The sequence below is a fragment of the Dromiciops gliroides genome, chromosome 2 (assembly GCF_019393635.1).
Source record: "Dromiciops gliroides isolate mDroGli1 chromosome 2, mDroGli1.pri, whole genome shotgun sequence".
Lineage (NCBI taxonomy): Eukaryota > Metazoa > Chordata > Mammalia > Microbiotheria > Microbiotheriidae > Dromiciops > Dromiciops gliroides.
The window spans coordinates 192744881-192764988 of record NC_057862.1 but is presented as its reverse complement, the minus strand read 5'-3'; the positions used below and the strand labels follow the sequence as shown (position 1 = coordinate 192764988).

The 20108-nt window shown below is 46.0% G+C and overlaps 1 protein-coding gene across 1 annotated transcript in view; it reads left to right on the top strand.

Moving 5' to 3' along the window:
- SPTBN5 (spectrin beta, non-erythrocytic 5) overlaps positions 1-20108 on the top strand; it is a 104060-nt gene that overhangs the window by 31093 nt on the left and 52859 nt on the right. The window contains exons 22-34 of the mRNA XM_043980561.1: positions 3354-3536; positions 4407-4559; positions 4891-5117; positions 6558-6744; positions 7449-7649; positions 8620-8736; positions 11613-11770; positions 13482-13617; positions 14156-14301; positions 15542-15656; positions 15975-16085; positions 17394-17573; positions 19515-19718. Coding sequence (XP_043836496.1) covers positions 3354-3536; positions 4407-4559; positions 4891-5117; positions 6558-6744; positions 7449-7649; positions 8620-8736; positions 11613-11770; positions 13482-13617; positions 14156-14301; positions 15542-15656; positions 15975-16085; positions 17394-17573; positions 19515-19718 — 2118 coding nt within the window. The remainder of the gene's footprint in view (positions 1-3353; positions 3537-4406; positions 4560-4890; positions 5118-6557; positions 6745-7448; positions 7650-8619; positions 8737-11612; positions 11771-13481; positions 13618-14155; positions 14302-15541; positions 15657-15974; positions 16086-17393; positions 17574-19514; positions 19719-20108) is intronic.

Below are 20108 nucleotides of genomic sequence, written 5' to 3'. Positions count from 1 at the left end.
GCCCAAACTGCCAGAAAACTGCAGGTTTCCATTTGTCTCATTAAAGAAGGCATAGGGGGCAGCTAGCTGGGCACAGTGGATAAAGCACTGGCCCTGGATTCAAGAGGACCTGAGTTCAAATCTGGCCTCAGACACTTGATACTTTCTAGCTGTGTTACTCTGGGCAAGTCACTTAATCCTCATTGCCCTGCAAAAAAAAAAAAAGAATAAATAAATAAAGGCATAGATTCAAAACAAATTCAGAATGTTGGCTGTGTTGGAGTTCAAACAGCTCACTCCTACTGAGCAGCAGCTTAATGCAGGTACATGTCATCTATGCCGACAGGAATGAACTTTTCACTTTTGTCTCCTGTGGAGATGGAGGGCTCAACAGAAGGTTCTGTGGGTCTGATTTTCAGTAGAAACAAAATTTCCTTACATTGAGCTGATAGCTTCTCTGACTCTTCCGCTCACTCCCTGGCACTTCTGCTCTCTGGGGACAAATGGAGCTCTCTTTCATGTGGCAGACCTTCAGATAGTCAAATCAAGTCAACAAATATTTATTAAGCACCTACTATGTTCCAAACACTATCCTAAGCACCAGGGATACAAAGAAAAACAAATACAATCCCTGGACTCCAAGGAGTTCATATTCTAATGGTGGAGATAACAACATGCAAGGCACTGTGTACATGCAAAATGGACACAGGGTAAATTGGATGTAATCTCAAGGGAAAGGTGCTAGTATTGAGGACAAGCAAACACCTGTAGAAGGTAGGATTTCAGCCAGAAGCCTGGGGAGCCAGGAACCATAGACAAGAGGGAGAGCATGGAGAATAGCCAGAAGTAGGGAGATCAAGTGTCTTGTCCCATGCTTTTTTTTTTTTTTTGGTGAGGCAATTGGGGTTGTGACTTGCCCAGGGTCACACAGCTAGTAAGTGTCAAGTATCTGAGGTCACATTTGAATTCAGGTCCTCCTGACTCCAGGGTCAGTGTTCTATCCACTGCGCCACCTAGCTGTCCCAATCAAGGGTCTTGTTCAAGAAACATCAAGGAAGCCTGTGTCATTGGACCCCACAGAGTATGTTGAAGGGAGTAGAGAGGAAGACTGGAAAGGGAGGGAAGGGCCGGCTTGTGAAGACCTTTAGAAACCAGGTAGAGAATTTCATATTTTTTTTTAATTTTTTTTTTTTTAGTAAGGCAATTGGGGTTAAGTGACTTGCCCAGGGTCACACAGCTAGTAAGTGTTAAGTGTCTGAGGCCGGATTTGAACTCAGGTACTCCTGAATCCAGGGCCGGTGCTCTATCCACTGCGCCATCTAGCTGCCCCGAGAATTTCATATTTGATCCTGGAGGTGATAGGGGACCATCGGAGATTGTTGAGGAGGGTGACAGAAGGTTCTGTGGGTCTGCTTTAGGAAAACCACTTTGACAGTGAATGGAAGATGGATCCAAGGGAGAAGACATTGAGTCAGGGAGACCAATAGTCCTATCATGCTACCGTCACCCCTAACTATTCTCTCTTCCAGGCTAATCATCACCCATTCCTTCCACTTATTCTCACAGGACATGATCTCCAGTCCCCTCACCACCTTAGTTGGCCTTGAATACTTCCAGCTTATCAATAGCTTTTCTAAAGCATGACATCCAGAACTGAACTGAACACAGTGCTCTAGATATGGACGACAATCCTCATTCTGGATGCTGTGCTTCTCCACGTAGCCAAAGATCACCTTGCCCTTCTTGCCCATGTGTTGGTGTTGACTCACATCAAGCTTACAATCTACTAAGCCATTTCTCATAAGAAATTCTGTCTAACCAGGTCTCATCTTTTTTTTTTTTTTAACTCATGAAGTCAAATTTTCTGAGTCCAAGTATAAGAGCAGAGACTCACAGATCTGTAGTTGGCAGGGAACTCAAAGGTCTCCTGATCTTTAGTCCAGCCCTAATACATCCTGGGCAGGAAGACTGGCTCCTAGATGGCTGCCTAACCAATCACCTACAGCTTGAGGGAGGATTGTTTTTCCCCACCCACCTCTCTCCATCTCTACACTCAGATTGGTTAAGGTTGTGGTTGTGGTTGTGGTTATTCTTGTTCTTCTTCATCTGTTCTTGAAGAGGACCAATGACAGACATCATGAGGGTGATGTCTTGACTTGTGAGCGAATCGGATTTAAGTGAGGCAGAGCTATGCTGGATCATCAACCTCACTTTCTCCAAGATATGCTTAAATTCAAATCCCAAGGTGCTACCTTATTCCTCAGGGCAAGTAGGTGACTCAGTGGTTAGAGTTATAGGCCTGGAGTCAGTAAGACTCATCTTCCTGAGTTCAAATCTGGCCTCATACACTTACTAACTGTGTGACCCTGGGCAAGTCACTTAACCCTGTTTGTCTCAGTTTCCTCATCTGTAAAATGAACAGGAGAAGGAAATGGTAATCCACTCCAGTATCTCTGCCAAGAAAACCCCAATTGGGATCATGGAGAGTCAGATGTGACTGAATGACAACAACAACCTTACCTCCCCATAGTGCCTCTCTTCCCATGCGTCTTTCCTATCCACCACGATATCTCTGCCCTCAAGGAACATACAGTCTAGTTAGAAAAATAAGACACATTTAAAATAGTCAAGAAGACTTCAGACTACGCCTTTTGCCACAAGAGCTCAGAGAGAGCAGAGATTAGTGTGGGTAGAAATAGTGAGGAAAATATCAGCGGGATTTCCCTTACTTTAGAGGTACCCTAAGGCCTGGCCCCTCAAGATCCTGTGATAGGGCTCAGCCCAGGGGAGTGGCCCTGGCTTCCTCCCATTCCCCTGGCACTATTCCTACTCCTGTTTTGTAGTGCAGTGGACAAATCATAAATCTGGAGTTGGGGAACTGCCTAGTTTTTTTTTACCTCATCTGTAAAATGATTTTGTTGTATTATCTGGAATCTAGGATTCATTGCATTTCTTTTTTTTTATCACCTTTTTTTTTTTGCAGGACAATTGGGGTTAAGTGACTTGCCCAGGGTCACACAGCTAGTAAGTGTTAAGTGTCTGAGGCCAGATTTGAACTCAGGTACTCCTGAATCCAGGGCCAGTACTCTATCCACTGCGCCACCTAGCTGCCCCCGATTCATTGCATTTCTAAATCTATGATGCTATGAGCACAAATTCTGTCTACTTCTGCTTTCCAGGGCACAACAAGAGCATCAGTTTTATTGGGACTAGGGCTTTTTTCCTCCCCAATCTCCATATGTGCAGAATAATCCCTTGGACCTTTCCCTTACCCAAAGACTACCCCCACCCTTTCCTCAGACATCTTCTAGCCTATGTGCCCTCACCCTTGGGGCCATGAGACTCACTGCTTCCCTGGTGGTTCCCCTGGACAGGAATGGAACCGAGATGTGGCTGAAATGATGTTGTGGATGGAGGAGAAATGTTTGATTGCAGCTGATGAGTCACACCGAGAGCCTGGCATTGTTCTCCGAAAGCTCAAAAGGCATGAGGCAGCTGAGAGTGAGGTCCTGGCAAACCAGCCAAGGATAGAGCAGCTATGGCAGGTGGGAGAGGAGGCAACTGAGTGAAGTCTCTCTGTGGGAGCTGAGCCTTTGCCAATTTGTCTTCAAAAACCCAAATGAAACCTCAGCAGAAACCCCTGAGAAACAAACCCAGTGATTGGCCCACATCTTTCCAAGGAAGCCTCAGGAGCTCAAGAATTGATAAAATTCCAAACTTCAAACCTCCCCCCCCAAACTCCCACTCTGATTTCCGGCCATCCATTAATCTATTCCCTTGCCTCTGGGTAAGACTTGAAGTAGCTCATAAAGGTAGCTGTCATCTCTTTTCTTAAAAAAATATTTACAACTTCCCTGACTGACATGTTCCAAATTCCTAATCCCACACACATGAAATGTTTTATAATGCTTAACCTAAGACTTGCTACAGCAGTCCTGGAGAGGCCATGTGGCTTAGGGGAAAGCATGCTGGAGACCTATATTCAAATCCTGCCTCTGATATTTGATCAGCCCCATGACTTGGGCAGGCAACTCAGAGCCTTCGTTCTCTCATCCATAAAATGGACATAATAATACTTATTATTATTATCTACCTCATGGGGTTGCTATGAGGAAATCATTTGAGGAACTTTGAAGGGCTATATAAATTTGAGTTATTATAGTCCCCATCCCTAACTTTGCCTGGGCTTCTCACCCTCTGCCCCACAACTTCAGAGAGGAGCTTCCCCAGCCCATGAAATGGGTTAAATTACAGCAAACCCAAATCCCTACAAATTTCCACCCATCCTTGGGTGCCACCCCCATCTAATCCTGAGGGTGTCCAGTGCCTGGCCAACTCAGGATCCACCGGCTGCCCAGCTCAATAATCACCACCATCATCCTCTCACCTATCTGGGTCCTTTGCCTCTATTCTAGCTTGGAAACAAGCTTCTAGACACCAAGCATGATGCCCAGAACGACACGCAAGCAAAGCTACAGGACCTAGACAAAAAATGGAAGGAGCTGAATCACAAAATGGCAGAACGTGGAGATAAGCTGCGGCAGGCAGGACAACAGGAGCAGCTCATGGAATTGCTACAGGTCAGTCATAGCTGGGTGGGGAGACAGTCAGAGAAAATAAGAAGCAGGAAAGGGATAAAATAGTCTGCTTAGGAAGGAGTAGCCTAGCTAAGACTTGGGGTCTGCAAAGGACTGTAGCCTATATATAATAGGATGGGTATGGGTGCTCTAAACAAGTACAACATTTATTGAGCACTTAGGTACATAACACTGTGCACAGCTCTAATCACCCCAGTACCACAAAGACACTCAGCTCTTTGCTGGCTAAGAACAGGTCAGACTCAGCCGGGATCACTCCATCCCTTCCTTACATTTTGTCTGTCCTGCTGAGGTGCCTCTCACCTGCCCCTAGGAGGCCAAAGATAAAATGGAGCAGATGGAGCGGGGGCTACAGAGCGCAGAGATGGGTCGAGACCTCCGCTCCAGCCGAGATCTACAAATAAAGCACAAGCAGTTGGAGAGTGAGAGCCAAGAGCTGGCAGATAAGATGAGCACCATTGTTACCCAAGCCCATGGTGTTGCCGCCAATCACTTTGACTCCCAGACCATCCTGGATGAGACACAGAAATATCTCCAAAGGTGGGCTTCCTGCCGGCTTTCCTCCTTCTTACTCCCCCAGACACCTCTTCTCTGCCACATAGAATTTTAGATTTAGAGGTAGCTAGGTGTTATACCTGGAGTCAGAAAGACCCAAGTCTAAACCCTCCCTCAGATGCTTACTAGCACCATTCTTTCTGCCTCCATTTCCTCATTTGTAAAATGGGAATAATGACAGTGCCTGCCCCCCAGGGTTGTCCTGAGGTTCAAATGAGATAATATTTATAAAGGTACTGTGTCAGTGTGAGTTATTCTTATTAGAGAGAGAGGTCACTGAGTACAACCCTCTCATTTCATAGTTGAGGAAACCAAGGTAGAATTTGAATCCCTGACTTCAATTCAAGCACAGTATTCCCCACGCTACACAGATAACTTCTGAGTTATACTCTTCCCAGAAATGGCAGGAAAGTATCTCCAGATTATACCAGAGTTTGTCCAAAATCCTTCCCTTTGTTAGCAATTAGACACAAGACTGACTCTTTACAGATGGAAGCCATTAGGGACCCTATATGGAAGAAGTGAGAGAGATAAACCAAGTTAGTGCTCCCAGGCCATGGTGTAGAATTGGAATGGACCTTAGCAGGCATTGAGTTCAACCCCCTCATTCCACTCATGGAGGAACTGAGACCCAGAGAAATGAAATGACTTGGCTGGGGTTACATAGCTTGTAAGTGTCTGAGGTGGGATCCAAACCAAGGTCTTCCTAACTGAAAGTTCAGTACCCTATCCACTGAGCCAGCAACTCATATTTCTATAGCGCATTAAGGTTTACCATGACCTTTCTTTAAAACACCCCTATGAAGTAGGTAACATAAGTATTATCACCCCCATTTTACATATAAGGAAACTGAGGCACAGATAGATTAAGGCACTTGCCTAGGGTTACACAGCCAATAAGTGTCAAAAGTGGGATTTGAACTCAGGTCTTTCTGACTTGAAGTTCAGCACCCTATCCACTATGCCATGCCAGATGGGTTGGCACAGTGGTTAGAGTGTCAGGCCTGGAGTTAGGAAAAACCGAGTTCAAAACCCATTTCAAACACTTACTGGCTATGTGACCCTGAGCAAATCACTTAACCTCTGTTTGCCTCAATTTCCTCATCTGTAAAGTGGGGATAACAATAGCACCTGCCTTCCAGAGCTGTTGGGAGGGGGAAATGGTCAAATGAGCCGATCACTGTAAAGTGCTTAGCACGGTACTTTGTACATAATAAGTCCTCTATAAATGTTAACTATCAGCATTATTATTATGCCATGAGTCAGGACTAGACCCGGTGGAGGCAGCCCAAAACATGCCAGCTCCTGATTCACAGTGCACAGTGCCATCTTTGATCTTCCCCTGTATCCTTGTTCATTCCTTACCTTGCCAAGCGGAGGAAAAGGCCCTTCAGCCCCTGTTCCCTCTCTGCTCCCTTAACCCAGGTTTCAGGCGCTTCAGGGACCACTGGCAGCACGCAGACAGCAGCTACAGGTATCCGTCGAGCTCCACCAGTTCTACCACTCACAAGGTCTGGAGATCACCTGGATAGAGGAGCGCATGCCCAGGGCCAGCTCTAAGATGTGCGGCAAGTCCCTGGATGCAGCCCAGAGGCTCCTGTACAAGCACAAGGTGACGCCGACCCTGCCTTCTCACCACCCCCACCCCCCCCCCTTGGTCCCTTGGACCCCAGCCACCTCACTCCCCACCCCAGGGGGACCCTCTGCACTCAGCCCTTTGATTCGCTAAGCTCTCCACCTACCCTGGTTGTTGGATCCCTCCAGCAGCCTATTTCCCAGTCTTCCCCACTTCTGGCTACTCTGACATTGAGGTTCTCAGTAAGATGGTCACCTCCAACGGTAATGTGATAGTGCCGGGCTTAGAGTCAGAAAGACCCAAGTTCGAATTCTATCTCAGACACACACTAGCTGGGTGACCCTGGGCAAGTTATCTAATCTCTGTGTGCCTCAGTTATCTCACCTGTAAAATGAGGGTAATGATAGCACTCACCTCCCAGGGTGACTGTGAGGATCAAATGAATTAACATATGGAAAGCACTTCCCAGACCTTAAAAACAGATATAAATGCTGGTTGTTTATTATTATTATGAAAATGAATTATTAATTATTGTTGTGTTAATTATAATATTTTGGGGGGTTACTATTTAGAAATTTATTGTTATATTAATTGTGGTCATTGACATGTTGATTATTGATAATTGATTATCAATAGTAAGCGTCATCCTCATCCCTGCTCCTGGACATTCTTGAGCATAAAGTTTAGCCCCAGAGGGGTCTTATTTTCCCCTTAAACCCATGTTTTGGTTCTGTCCCAAGGAGCTTCAGGCAGAGGTGAATGCTCACCAGGTCCAAATGCAGAAAGTGTTGGCATGTGGGCAAAGCATGGCAGCCTGTGGGCACCCTTCTGCACAGGACATCACAGAAAGGTGCCGGAAGCTGGAAAGCTGCTGGCTGGGGCTGAATGATGCCTGCGAGGGGCGAGCCAGGCAGCTACATCAGTCTATTGCCTTCTATCAGGTATAAAGCAAGCAATGGAGGGGGGGGGCAGAGGGTTGGGAGGGGGCAGCAAGTAAGTCAAAAATCCAGGAATGGATCCCAAGAGAGGGGAGGCATCAGAGGATTTGGAAAGGGACAAGTGTCTTGTCAAGGCTTGTCAAAAGCAAATAAGTGTCAGAGCTAGGTCTTTCTGACTCTTACCCACCTTCAGTAATTATATAAGTAGTAATAATAATGGTGAAGATGAGTAAGCATGCTTTTTATATCCTTTCGTTCTAAGGGGAAGTGGTGGTATATGGAGAGAGTCATTAGGATTAGAGATGGGGTTTGCCTTTAGTAAGGAGTCCTCATGGTATAGAGGTTTGTTGTTGTTCGGTCATTTTTCAGTCTAATTCCACTCTTTGTGGCCCTATTTGGGTTGTTTTTTTTTTTTTTTGCAAAGATACTGAAGTGATTTGCCATTTATTTCCTTCTCCAGCTCATTTTTACAGATGGGGAAACTGAGGCAAACAGGGCTAAGTGATTTGCCCAGGGTCATACAGTTAGTGTCTAAGGCTGGATTTGAAATCATGAAGGTAAATCTTCCTAATTCCAAACCCAGTGTTCTATCCACTGCACCGCCGAACCTCATTTATTTAGTAGCTATGTGACCCTGGGCAAGGCACTTAATCTCACTGTGACTTAGTCTCTTCATTTGCAAAATTGGGGGGAGGGGATAGAGGGTCTCTGCCCCTTTGATGGCCTCTAAGTTTCCTTCCAACTGTAAATCTATGATTCTGTGACTCCTGAGAAGGTGGGAACAAGAACCAGGTTCATAAAGGTTGGCACAAGAATGTAAAAATCATGAGCATCAGAGAATGGATGCCACTTGTAGGAGAGAGCAGGTACCCTGCTGGTGCTAGACAGAAGAAAGAGTGGTAGAGCAGCGTTCTAGGACCAAAGCAGGATGGCACCTTGAGAGCACCCTAGCTGACCACATCTCTCCTGGCAGTACTTGCTCGATGTATCAGACTTGGAAGGCTGGTTGGGAGAGAAACGACCTTTAGTGAGCAGCCAAAACTATGGCAAGGACCAGTTGGCCACCATCAGCCTCATCAAGAAGCACAAGGTATTTTCTCCCAGGAAGCCCACTAAGTACAACGCTGTAATATTTCATAGTGTACTGTAGCTGGGATGGGAAGGGATGGGAACAGGGAATTTTGCACTCTGACTTTTAAAATCACATCGCAGGGGGGGCAACTAGGTGGCGCAGTGGATAAAGCACCGGCCTTGGATTCAGGAGTACCTGAGTTCAAATCCGGCCTCAGACACTTGACTTACTAGCTGTGTGACCCTGGGCAAGTCACTTAACCCCTATTGCCCAGCAAAAAAAAAAAAAAAAAAAATCACATCGCAGTAATTCTCTGGTTCCCATTGCCTGAAGGCTAGGCATGTTATATTTCATCTCTCCCTCAGGGTTCTCCAGCATATTGAGGGCAAGCACCCATTGATTACATTGCTCCAATTTCAGCAGTCTGAGCACCCCAGTTCTATTTAACCATTTATAGTCAGATTAGCTTTTACAAAGAGATGTACACTTCAAAAGTACAGTAAGAACACACACACCTCTAACACCTGAGGGGAATAACCCCCCATATCCCCTTCTGCTTTGGGGGGGATAGATAAGAGAAGGATCAGGGTCACAGCTTAACTCAGTTCCTCCATAATATTTTTGTTGTTGGGTCGTTTCAGTTGTGTCCAACTCGATAATTCCCTTTGGGGTTTTCTTGGCAAAGACGCTGGAGTGGTTTGCCATTTCCTTCTCCAGCTCACTTTACAGATGAGGAAATGAGGCAAACAGGGTTAAGTGACTTGCCCATCACACAGCTAGTATTTGTGGCTAGATTTGAACTCAGGTCTTCCTGGCTTCAAGCCCAGTATTCTATGTACTGCACCACCTAGCTGCCTTCTCCATAATATAGTCCCAACAAGTTCCAAGACCAAAGTCTTGCGGGGCAGGGGAGTGTGAGTCTTGCCACCCTGGCTTCTCAGAACCCCAAGGCTGTTTTTTGGGGTTTAAGATCTAAGAGAAAGAAGAAGGTATCCCTTCTCTGCCCATCTGACTACATGGTCTTGCTGTGAGCGAATGATTCTTTTACTCCTAGATGCCACCTCAAAGAGAGAGCCACTGTGCCTCATTTAGGTAGACTTAAAGATGTGCCGTAAGACATGATGAGCACAGTGATCTTAGAAAAACATGGAAAGACTTGCATGAAATAACAAGCAAAATGAGAAGAACCAAGAGAACATTGTATACAGTAACAGCAACATTGTTTTAAGAACAACTTTGAGTGAATAAATGCAAATAAGTGAATAAGACCATTATAAATAAACTAAAAATAAAGGACATATGAAAAAGACATTATATGCATTCAGAGAAAGAACTGATATACCTATATATCTATTAGTGTCTAATGGTAGCTATCTCTAGGGTGGGGGTAGAAGAGGGAAGAAAAATCATGATAATTTTATTATATATTTAAAAGGAATAGCAAGTTGTACATAATAGATTTGCAGTTTCATGGACAATCATCTTTTTATTATCCTGTGTTATGGAAATATTTATTTTATTCCATAAATTAAAAATACAACAACAATTTTTTGAAGAGAATAAAGACGCAGGTAGTTGGGGCAGCTAGGTGGTACAGTCGATAGAGCACCGGCCCTGGAGTCAGGAGTACCTGAGTTCAAATCCAGCCTCAGAACATTGACACTTACTAGCTGTGTGACCCTGGGCAAGTCACTTAACCCCAATTGCCTCACCAAAAAAAAAAAAAAAAAGAAAAGAAAGATGCAGGTAGTTAGGGTTACATAACCATTGAAAAGAGAGCTCCCACCCATGTGGAAGTCTTCTCCCAAAAGCAGATCCCTGGAGTCTCCCACATGGGTGCCTCCAACTTAGGTGGTCTTGGCATATGCCAAAGCTCCATTAAGTAATTTTCAAGGACATCTTCAAAGTCATTGCTATCAGGCAGCTAGGTGGCACAGTGGATAGAGCACTGGCCCTAGATTCAGGAGGACATGAGTTCAAATCCAGCCTCGGACACTTCACACTTACTAGCTGTGTGACCCTGGGCAAGTTACTTAACCCCGATTGCCTCACTAAAAAATAAAAATAAAAATAAAAATAAAATAAAATAAAAAAATAAAGTCATTGCTATCTCCAAGACAGGCATTTCCACCCCATATTTCATTCCCATTGGCTTTGGGGGCAGCTAGGTGGTGCAGTAGATAAAGCACTGGCCCTGGATTCAGGAGTACCTGAGTTCAAGTCTAGCCTCAGACACTTGACACTAGCTGTGTGACCCTGGGCAAGTCACTTAACCCCCATTGCCCCAGGAAAAAAAATATAAAAACAAAAACCCCCAAAAAACAAAAAATCATTCCCATTGGCCAATATCTGACCATTACCCATTTAATCTTACCTCTGTAATATGCTGCCTCTCCTTTGTTATTGCTATACAATTGTGAAGATGAGTCAACATACTTTATGTCTTTCCATTCCTGGGGGAAGTGGTGATACATAGAGAGAACCCTCTGGTTGGTGGAGATTGGGCTTGCCCATAGTAAATATCCAATGAAGATTTGTTGAATATAATACCTTTCTCATCATTCACAGCTAGATTATAAACTTCTTGAGGACGGAGAATCATGTTATCTGCTTCTTTGATACTGGGCATGCAGTTGGCATTCAATAAATGCTTGAGGGGCAGCTAGGTGGTGCAGTGGATAAAGCACTGGCCCTGTATTCAAGAGGACATGAGTTCAAATCTGGCCTCAGACACTTGACACTTACTAGCTGTGTGACCCTGGGCAAGTCACTTAACCCCCATTGCCCTGCAAAAAAAAAAAAAAAATGCTTGCTAAATGAATGAATGATTTTCCTTTCTGAGTATCCAACCCTATATTAACATAGGCTCTTACCATCTCACCCCACATCAACAGGTCCTAGAACAGGAGCTAGCCCTCTATGGGAGCTTTGTAGCAGAGCTCATCCAGACAGCACAAACCCTCACCAGTCCCAGGTGCCCTGATGAAATCCCTGTGCCTCCAGGACGGCTACAGAACCAGCTTCAGGAACTGCAGGAACTAGCAACCACAAGGTGAGAGAGCCCCAGGCCACAATCACCCTGTAACCTTCTTCCTCCTAGCTGGTAAAAGTGAAGCCTGCTTGGGGAAGGGACATTTCTCTATCAATAGTAGTAGTAGTAGCAGCAGCAGCAGCCTAGCAGCAGCTAACATTTACAAAGTACTTACTATGTGACCAGCACCACATTAAACACATTTCAATTATATCTCATTTGATCCTCACAACAATCCTAGAAGACAAGTGTTATTCTTATCCCCATTTTACAGATGAGGAAACTGAGGTTAAGTGATTTGCCCAAGGTCACACAGTTAGTAAGTGTTTGAGGCTAGATTTGAACTCAGGTCTTCCTGATGCCAGGCCTGGCACTCTATCTACTGTGCCACCTAACAATATCACTTTGAATCATAGTCCCCTCCAGATATGCTGGGAAAGGGATGGGTCTCTGAAAGGTATTCTTTTCCTCTTTTAATAGACACTGAGAGCAGGCACTGCCTGGGCAGGGACCTATGCTCACCTTCTCTCCAATCCTAGCTATCCTTTTACTCCCCCACCTAAAGGGGGAGCCATTATGGTACATGGGCTTTGGAGTCAGAGAATCTGGGTTCAAATCCTCTACCATTTACAAGATGGGTGATTTTGGATAAGTCACTTGACTTGTCCAAGCCTTGGTTTGGTCACACATAAAATGAAGAGACTGGACTAAATGAAGATGACCTTTGGTGGTCCAGTAGATAGAACGCTAGACATGGAGTCAGGAAGACCTAAGTTCAAGTCCCACCTTGGTCACTAATTTAGTTCTGTGACCCTGGGCTAGTCACTTAACCTGCCTCAGTTTCCTCATCTGTAAAATGGGGATGAGAATAGCAGTTACCTCACAGAGTTGTTGTGAGAATCAAGTACACTTACTAGATGGGCAAGTCACCTAACTCTCATTGCCTCACCAAAAAAAAAAAAAAAAAAAGAATAGGAGGCAGCTAGGTGGTTCAGTGAATAAAGCACCGGCCCTGGATTCAGGAAGACTTGAGTTCAAATCTGGCCTCAGACACTTGACACTTACTAGCTGTGTGACCCTGGGCAAGTCACTTAACCCCCATTGCCTTGCAAAAGAAAAAAGAAAAAAAGAGAATCAAGTGAGATTTTATATGTATACATATATGCATGTAATATGAGAACACATATATAAAGTGCTTTGCAAATTTTAAAATATTATATAAATGCTAGCTATTCTTATTGTAGCTAAATCTATTATGCATATATACATATACACACACACACATTTGTGTCTAATGGTAGCCATTTCTAGGACAGGGAGAGAGGAGGGAAGAAGAAAAAAAGAAAAATACATTTATATAATGACTTTATGTATTAAGTAGGAATATATAATATATATTTAATATAACTTTATATATATTTAAAAGGAATAGCAAGTTGTATATAATAGATTTGTAGTTTCATGTGCAATCATCTTTTTATTTTACTATTTATGGAAATACTTGTTTTATTCCATAAATTAAAAAGTAAATAAACTTTAATTTTTAAAAAAATATGATGCTATGATATGATACTCATCTGCACTCAGACACACACAGTCTCCTATATATGCCCATATTTCAGCCAGCCATGTAGTTATGAATGAGATGAGTCCATCCTAACACAATCCCTGGCTGAGGCCAATTGGCCACTTCAGGGTTGACTTCTGATGAGGCTCGGGGTTGTGACCACAGAGGCCGTCGGCTGGAGGAGGAACTGAGGCTGCATGAGTTCATCCAGGAGGCTGAGGAGCTACAGGATTGGCTGGCCAGGCAGAAGCAGGTGGCCTGTAGTGAGGAAGACCCTGGAGAAGACTACACACATGTGCTGGTGAGGGAGAAGGGGAGTGCCCAAGGTCAGCTGTTAACAAGGGAAGGGAAACTCTTTAGAAAGTGTGAAAGGAGGTGGGCCCCAGAAGACTGGTGGGCCCCAGCTCTGCTCTGTGGAGAAAGACCGGCCATGTCCTTCCTTCATGGCCAGAGCCACAGTGATCAGGGCAGAGCAAGAAGAGAAAGTCAGCCAACATGGGGATCCCCACCCCTTGGCCAGACTTCCCATCCCCAGTGGAGCAGGCAGGACTACCAGCTCTCTGTCTTTGGTCTCCCACTCTCTGGCACCCCCAAATTCTTGGGCTCTTACATAAGAGTACTCCAGGATCCTCTGAGGTTATATGGGCTAGGCCGACTTCCCAATCTTGACCCGAGGATGCATTTAGGGAGGGCAGTGTTGCACAGTGGAGAGAGCCCCAGCCTGTTTCCTTATTTGTAAAATGAAGAGGTTGCATCTGGTGTCCTTTAAGATACTCTAAATCTCTGACCCCATGAACGGAGGGTGAACTTCTCTCTCCACATGTCCTTCCCCACCTCAGCACCTCCGGGCCAAGTATGAGCTGTTTCAGCACCAGGTGGAGACAGGTGGAAGGCGAGTAGCAGCCTGCCAACAGCTAGCAGAGACCCTGCTGGAGGCCCGGCACAGTGCCACCCAAGAGATCCGCCAGAGGCAGCAGCAACTACAGTGAGTAGCCAGCTGGCCCGGGCTGAGAAACAGGCGGACATGCAGGCATCGGGCCACAGAAGTCCTGACGGCTGGTGGGAGAGTGGGCCCAGAGCATTGGCGATGCCCTGAGCGCCATCCGCCTTCGCTGGCTACTGAACGGGCTTCTGGGGAGAAGGGCAGCACTGTGAGCTGTCCCACCCAGGCTGAGGGCTGTGACCCATGGAGGCAGTGTCAGCAGGGACATTAAGAGACTCAGGATTCAGAGATAGAGTCTGGAGAAAGAAAGCAGGTCTGCTTTGTTCTGTACACACACTTTACTGTTGTCCTTCGGTATTCAGTCATGTACTACTCTTTGGGACCACCAGATGGCAAAGATACTGGAGTGGTTTGCCATTTCCTTCTCCAGTGTATGCAGCACTATACTGGGGCAATGGAAAGGGATCAAAGAAATTGGAAACTGAGGCTGGAATCAGGGGGGCTGGGTTCAGATTCTGACCAGACTATTTACTTCCTGTGTGACCTTGGGCAAATCACTTAACCTCTCTGGGCTTCAGCTTCTGCATCTTTAAAATGATAGATTTGGATTAAATGATGTCTAAGGTTCCTTTCAGCTCTAAATTACAAGAGACAGTAAAACATCATGGAAGGTTTGGAGCAAAGGAGAGAAGAGAGGAGAGGAGAGGAGAGGCGGGCAATGTGATGAGAAACAGTGGTGGTAGAAGCATGGGTCTAGGGCTGGAAGGGACCTCAGAGGCCCACTAGCCCAGCCCCTTCATTTTTGTTGTTGTTTGGTTGGTTTTCAGACATGTCTGACTCTTTGTGACCCCCTTTTGAGGTTTTCTAGGCAAAGATATTGGAGTAATTTGGCATTTCTTTCCTCCAGCTCAATTTTTTACAAATGAGGAGACTGCAGTAAACAGGGCTAAGTGACTTGCCCAGGGTCACGCCATGAGTGTCTGGGGTGAGATTTGAACTCAGGTCTTCCTGACTCCAGGCTCAGCACTCAATCAATCCACTGTGATACCCAGCTGTCCTTCATTTTACAGAAACTTAGGTTAAGTGTTACTAAAAGTCACCAACCTAAGATTTGAATCCAGGTGCCCTGACTCTAGGGCCAGTGTAAAGATTTGGGGTGTTTTGATGGGGTTCAGAAAGAAGGTAATCTGTACTAGCCTAGGGTCCATGATGGGGATCAATGTCCTATGGAGGGTTATGTGTGAAGGGAAGATTTCACTGAACCCTTGTGTCCCCACCGCAGGAGTGCATGGGCAGAGCTGTGGGGGCTGACCCAAGCACGGGGCCAGTCACTCAGGGATGCAGAGACAGTGCTCAGAATTTACCAGAACCTTAAGGATGCCCTAGACCACATACAGGTATGATCTGGGGAGAAGTTTCTTCTTGGAGTAGAGACCCCCATGCCCCCTGCCCCATTCCTTGTACCTCTTCCCCAAGACACATTGGAGAGTGCACCTAAATTCAAATCTTGCCTTATTTACTAGCTTTATAACCCTGGGCAAGTAATTTCATTTCTCTCTGCCTCAGTTTCCTCATCTGTAAAATGGTCATAATAACGCCTACCTCCCAGGGTTATTGTTAGGATCAAATGAGCTAATATATGTAAAGCACCTGGCAAACCTTAAAGGACTTTATAAATATTTGTGATGATGATTAAGACAATTCCTTCCTCCCAGGAGAAAGCCACAAGCCTTCCTGATGATGTGGCACAGGATAGGCACGGGGCCGAGGCTCAGCTCCGGCGGCACGAGGAGCTGGAACACGAGCTCTTGGGCATTGAACGGCAGGTAAGTCAGCTGCTGCTTCTGTAGAGCACTCTGCATGCCTATGCCCAAGACCACTGGCCCCTTCTGCAACCTCAAATTCCAGAGCAGCAGCAAGACACAGAAGATTGTGTCAGACCTTAAGCCAAGAAGTGCTGGGTTCAAATCTCACCTCTGACTTTTTAGCTGTGTGACCTTGGACAAATCACTGCACTTCCCTGAACCTCAGTTTCCTCTGCCAAAATGAGATGGTTGGACTGGATTGACTTCTAAGGTCACTTCCAGCACCAACTATATTGATTCTGACTCTGTGAACTCTGGGGATTCCCCAGACTAGCTCTGATTATATGTGAATGTGGACCTAGCTAGGCTTGGGCACCTGAGCTATGCTTATGTCAAAGCAGGTCAGATCAGTGAGCATTATTAAGCACTTTTTATGTGCCAGGCACTGTGCTATGTATGCAGAATGTAAATACAAGCAGAAAGGAAGACTTTTCTTTGACACTGAGTTACTTAGAAAGTTGGAAAGATAACGGGAGAGGGAGGTTGGAATGGGGGAAGGGAAAAAATAAAGGAGATGAAAGTACCTGGTGAGAGGTCATTGTAGAGAGTCACCAGCACGGCCTGGAGAGGCATGAAAACACAAGTGGGTATTCTCCTGAAATCCTCCTGAATTCTGGAAAGAACCAGCCAATCAGAGGACTCTGGCTGCAGAGGCAGAAGATAGTTCCAATGTGTGAAGTCCAGGAGCGGAGGGAGCAGGGTGAAGAGGCTTCTGGGGCACTGTAGAAAAAAGTCTCAGAGAGGGGGCAGCTAGGTGGCACAGTGGATGAGGCACCAGCCCTGGAGTCAAGAGGACCTGAGTTCAAATCCAGCCTCAGACACTTGACATTTACTAGCTGTGTGACCCTGGGCAAGTCATTTAACCCTCATTGCCCCCCCCCCCAAAGTCTCAGAGAGCCAGGAGTATGGTTTGGAGAGGAATGTGAGAACTGCTCTCTTCCCTCTCTATATCTCTGATCCTTTGGACCCTCAAAGTACAATGATGGGTTCTTTCTTCCCTTTGCTAGGGCATAACTGCTATTTCCTTTTATTTCAAGGAAGATGGGGGGGGAGGTTGTTTGTTTATTCTTGTTTTTTAAGTTAGTGTCCTGAAGTGAGTGGGAGAATATGGGGTGTCTCTAGGGAAGCTGGGTCCCCTTTATTTCCATGTGCCTGCTGGGCCCTAGAGGTCCCCCTTCCACACACACCCACCTCTCCAGAGAGCTGACCCCTTCCCTTCCCTTCCCTTCCCTGCCTGCCTGCCTTACCCTGTACCCTGCCCTCCCTCAGCTGCAGGAGCTAGTGGATACCGCTGATGAGATACAGAAGCTGTCCTTGGGAGCACAGGTGGAGGCCCTGCAGAGCTGCCAAGAGGCTGTGGTGCAGAGCTGGGAGTCGCTGAGACTGCGGGTGGAAAGGCGCCGGGGAGAGCTGGAACAGGCCTGCTTGCTCGCTGGCTTCCATATTGTGGTGAGAATTTCCCAGATTGGCTTGAAATAAAGGACATTGAGACTTGGAGGGGTGGGGTATGGAATGTAAGCTTCCTGAGGACAGGGACTATTTTTTTTTTTGTATGAAGTTTGGTTATCACCCTTACTTCATTTATTTTATTTTATTTTATTTGGTGAGGCAATTGGGGTTAAGTGACTTGCCCAGGGTCACACAGCTAGTAAGTGTTAAGTGTCTGAGGTCAGATTTGAACTCAGGTCCTCCTGAATCCAGGGCCAGTTCTCTATCCACTGTGCCACCTAGCTGCCCCGACTATTTTGTTTTATAACTTTGTATCCCCAGCACCTAATACCTCACATACTTGTTTTGGACTAGACCTGGTTTAGACTTGGAGGGATGGTGTATAGATCATAAACTCCTTGAGGGCAGGAGCTATTTTTTATTTTAACTTTGCAGTCCCAGCACCCAGATGCTTGTTTTCAACCAAGCCTATGATTTCATCGATATAACAACTCCAGGTGAAGACACTTCCTCTAACAGTACCCATCTCCATCTTACCACCTTAGAGAGGTTCCTGGGTCACTGAAAGGTATATGACTTGCCCAGGATCACACAGCCAGTACATGTCAGAAGGAGGTATTAAATCCAGGTCTTTCTGACTCTGAGGCTGACTCTGTCAATGACACCCTACTGTCTCTCAAATTGAATTGGGGATATTGTGTACAGAGTAGAGAAAGGAATGTGGGGGGCGGGTACATACAGGGCCAGTCTGAGTATACTTGTGGGCAGCCAGACAGGTAAGTACAACATGGGAAGCAAGATCTGTGAGAAAGTAAGCAAAGAGCTGTTCAGTTAGGGAGCCAGGGGCTGTCAGGGTTTGTAAGTACATCCCAAGGGACCCATCCTATAGATGTGACTCAGTCATTAAGTTTTTACCATGTGTGGTACTAGTCTGGGTGCAACGACAGATACAGAAGTATAAGACATGGTCCCTGCCCTCAAGAAGCTCATAATCTACTTGAGGAAATGGGAATGATGCATTTGCAATAATAGCTAATATTATCAGACAATGCATTCTTAGTTGGTGGGTAGAGACTATGAGTACTGTAGAAGTCAGAGGAGAGAAGCGGAGAGAGCTTCCTTGAATAGTGAGGGAAGGCTTCAAGCAGGAAGTAGGACTTGAGTGGAGCCATGGAGAAAGAAGAGTAAGATTCAGGCAAGGAGGGGCAGCTAGATGGCACAGTGGATAGAGTACTGGCCCTGGAGTCAGGAGTACCTGAGTTCAAATCCGGCCTCAGACACTTAACACTTACTAGCTGTGTGACCTTGGGCAAGTCACTTAACCCCAATTGCCTCACCAAAAAAAACAAAAACAAAAAACAAACAAAAAAAAAGATTCAAGGCAAGGAGAAGAGAAAGAAGAGGGTGCTCCAACCCGGGGGAAGAAAGCACAGGAAAAGACGACAAGGTAAGAGCAGGCCTACCTTGTTTGAGCGACAGTGATGAAGGTGAGCTGGCTGAAGAACATGGAGGGTTCTGCTGGAAAAGAACAGAAAATGAAGCTGAATACAGACAGGCAGGCCTTCAGCCCTGATCTGCAGGTCTGAGCTGCCCAATCTGGAGAACCAGGGAGCATCTGAACCAGTTGGTATCTCGAATACTGTCCTTGAAGTCACAGGACCTGAGTTCAAATCCAGAATCTGCTCCTTGACTATCAGTGTAAACTTGGGAAAGTAACTTCACTTCTCTGGGCCTCAATTTCCACATTTGTAAGATGAGGAGGATAGATGAAATGACTTCTTAAGTCCATGATTCAGTGACTTATAGGAGCCTCCAAACTAGCTCTGATATCTTTACATACAAAACCTTGGTAGGTTTCCTGGGGAAGCACACCAGAGTTCTGCTTAGGTGAGAATTGGTTCTCTGCCTGACTCCCTTCTCTGTTCTCTCTGGGGGGCTCAGGTACAGGAGTATTCAACATGGGCGACTGGAGTTCAGAGGGAGCTACAGGCAAAGGAGACCTCCCGGGATGCCAGCAGCAGCCACTTGCAACTTAGTATGCACCAGGACGTCCGGGCCGAGCTAGAGACCCGGGAGGAGGTGTACCATCGGGCAGTCCAGCTTGGACAGGGGCTGCTCCTGAAGGAGGGAGCCCCTGTTGGAGAGGTAGCTTTTTGCTCCAGGCTCTCCCCAAGGCCTCCCTGTGGATATGTTTTCTTCCCTGCCCCATGCCACCCCTCTCTTGCCTTACCTAACCCCACCCCTACTCTGATGGCATCCTGGTCAGGACCTATGATCATGGATACATACAAGAGCTTGGGAACAGAACTCTAGAGCTGGGTGGGGCCTGCTAGTCTAAATCTCCCTGTATTTTACAGATGAGGAAACTGGGGTCCAGGGAGCCTAGTTACCTTGTCCATGGTCACTAGGGAGCTAATGAGAGATGTGGGATTTGAACCCAGGCCCTCTGACAGCAGAGTCTGTATTATTTCTGTCATACTACCCTGTATAAGAGGAGAGGGAAAGAGGCAAGGGAGAAGTGTAGGTCAGGATAGG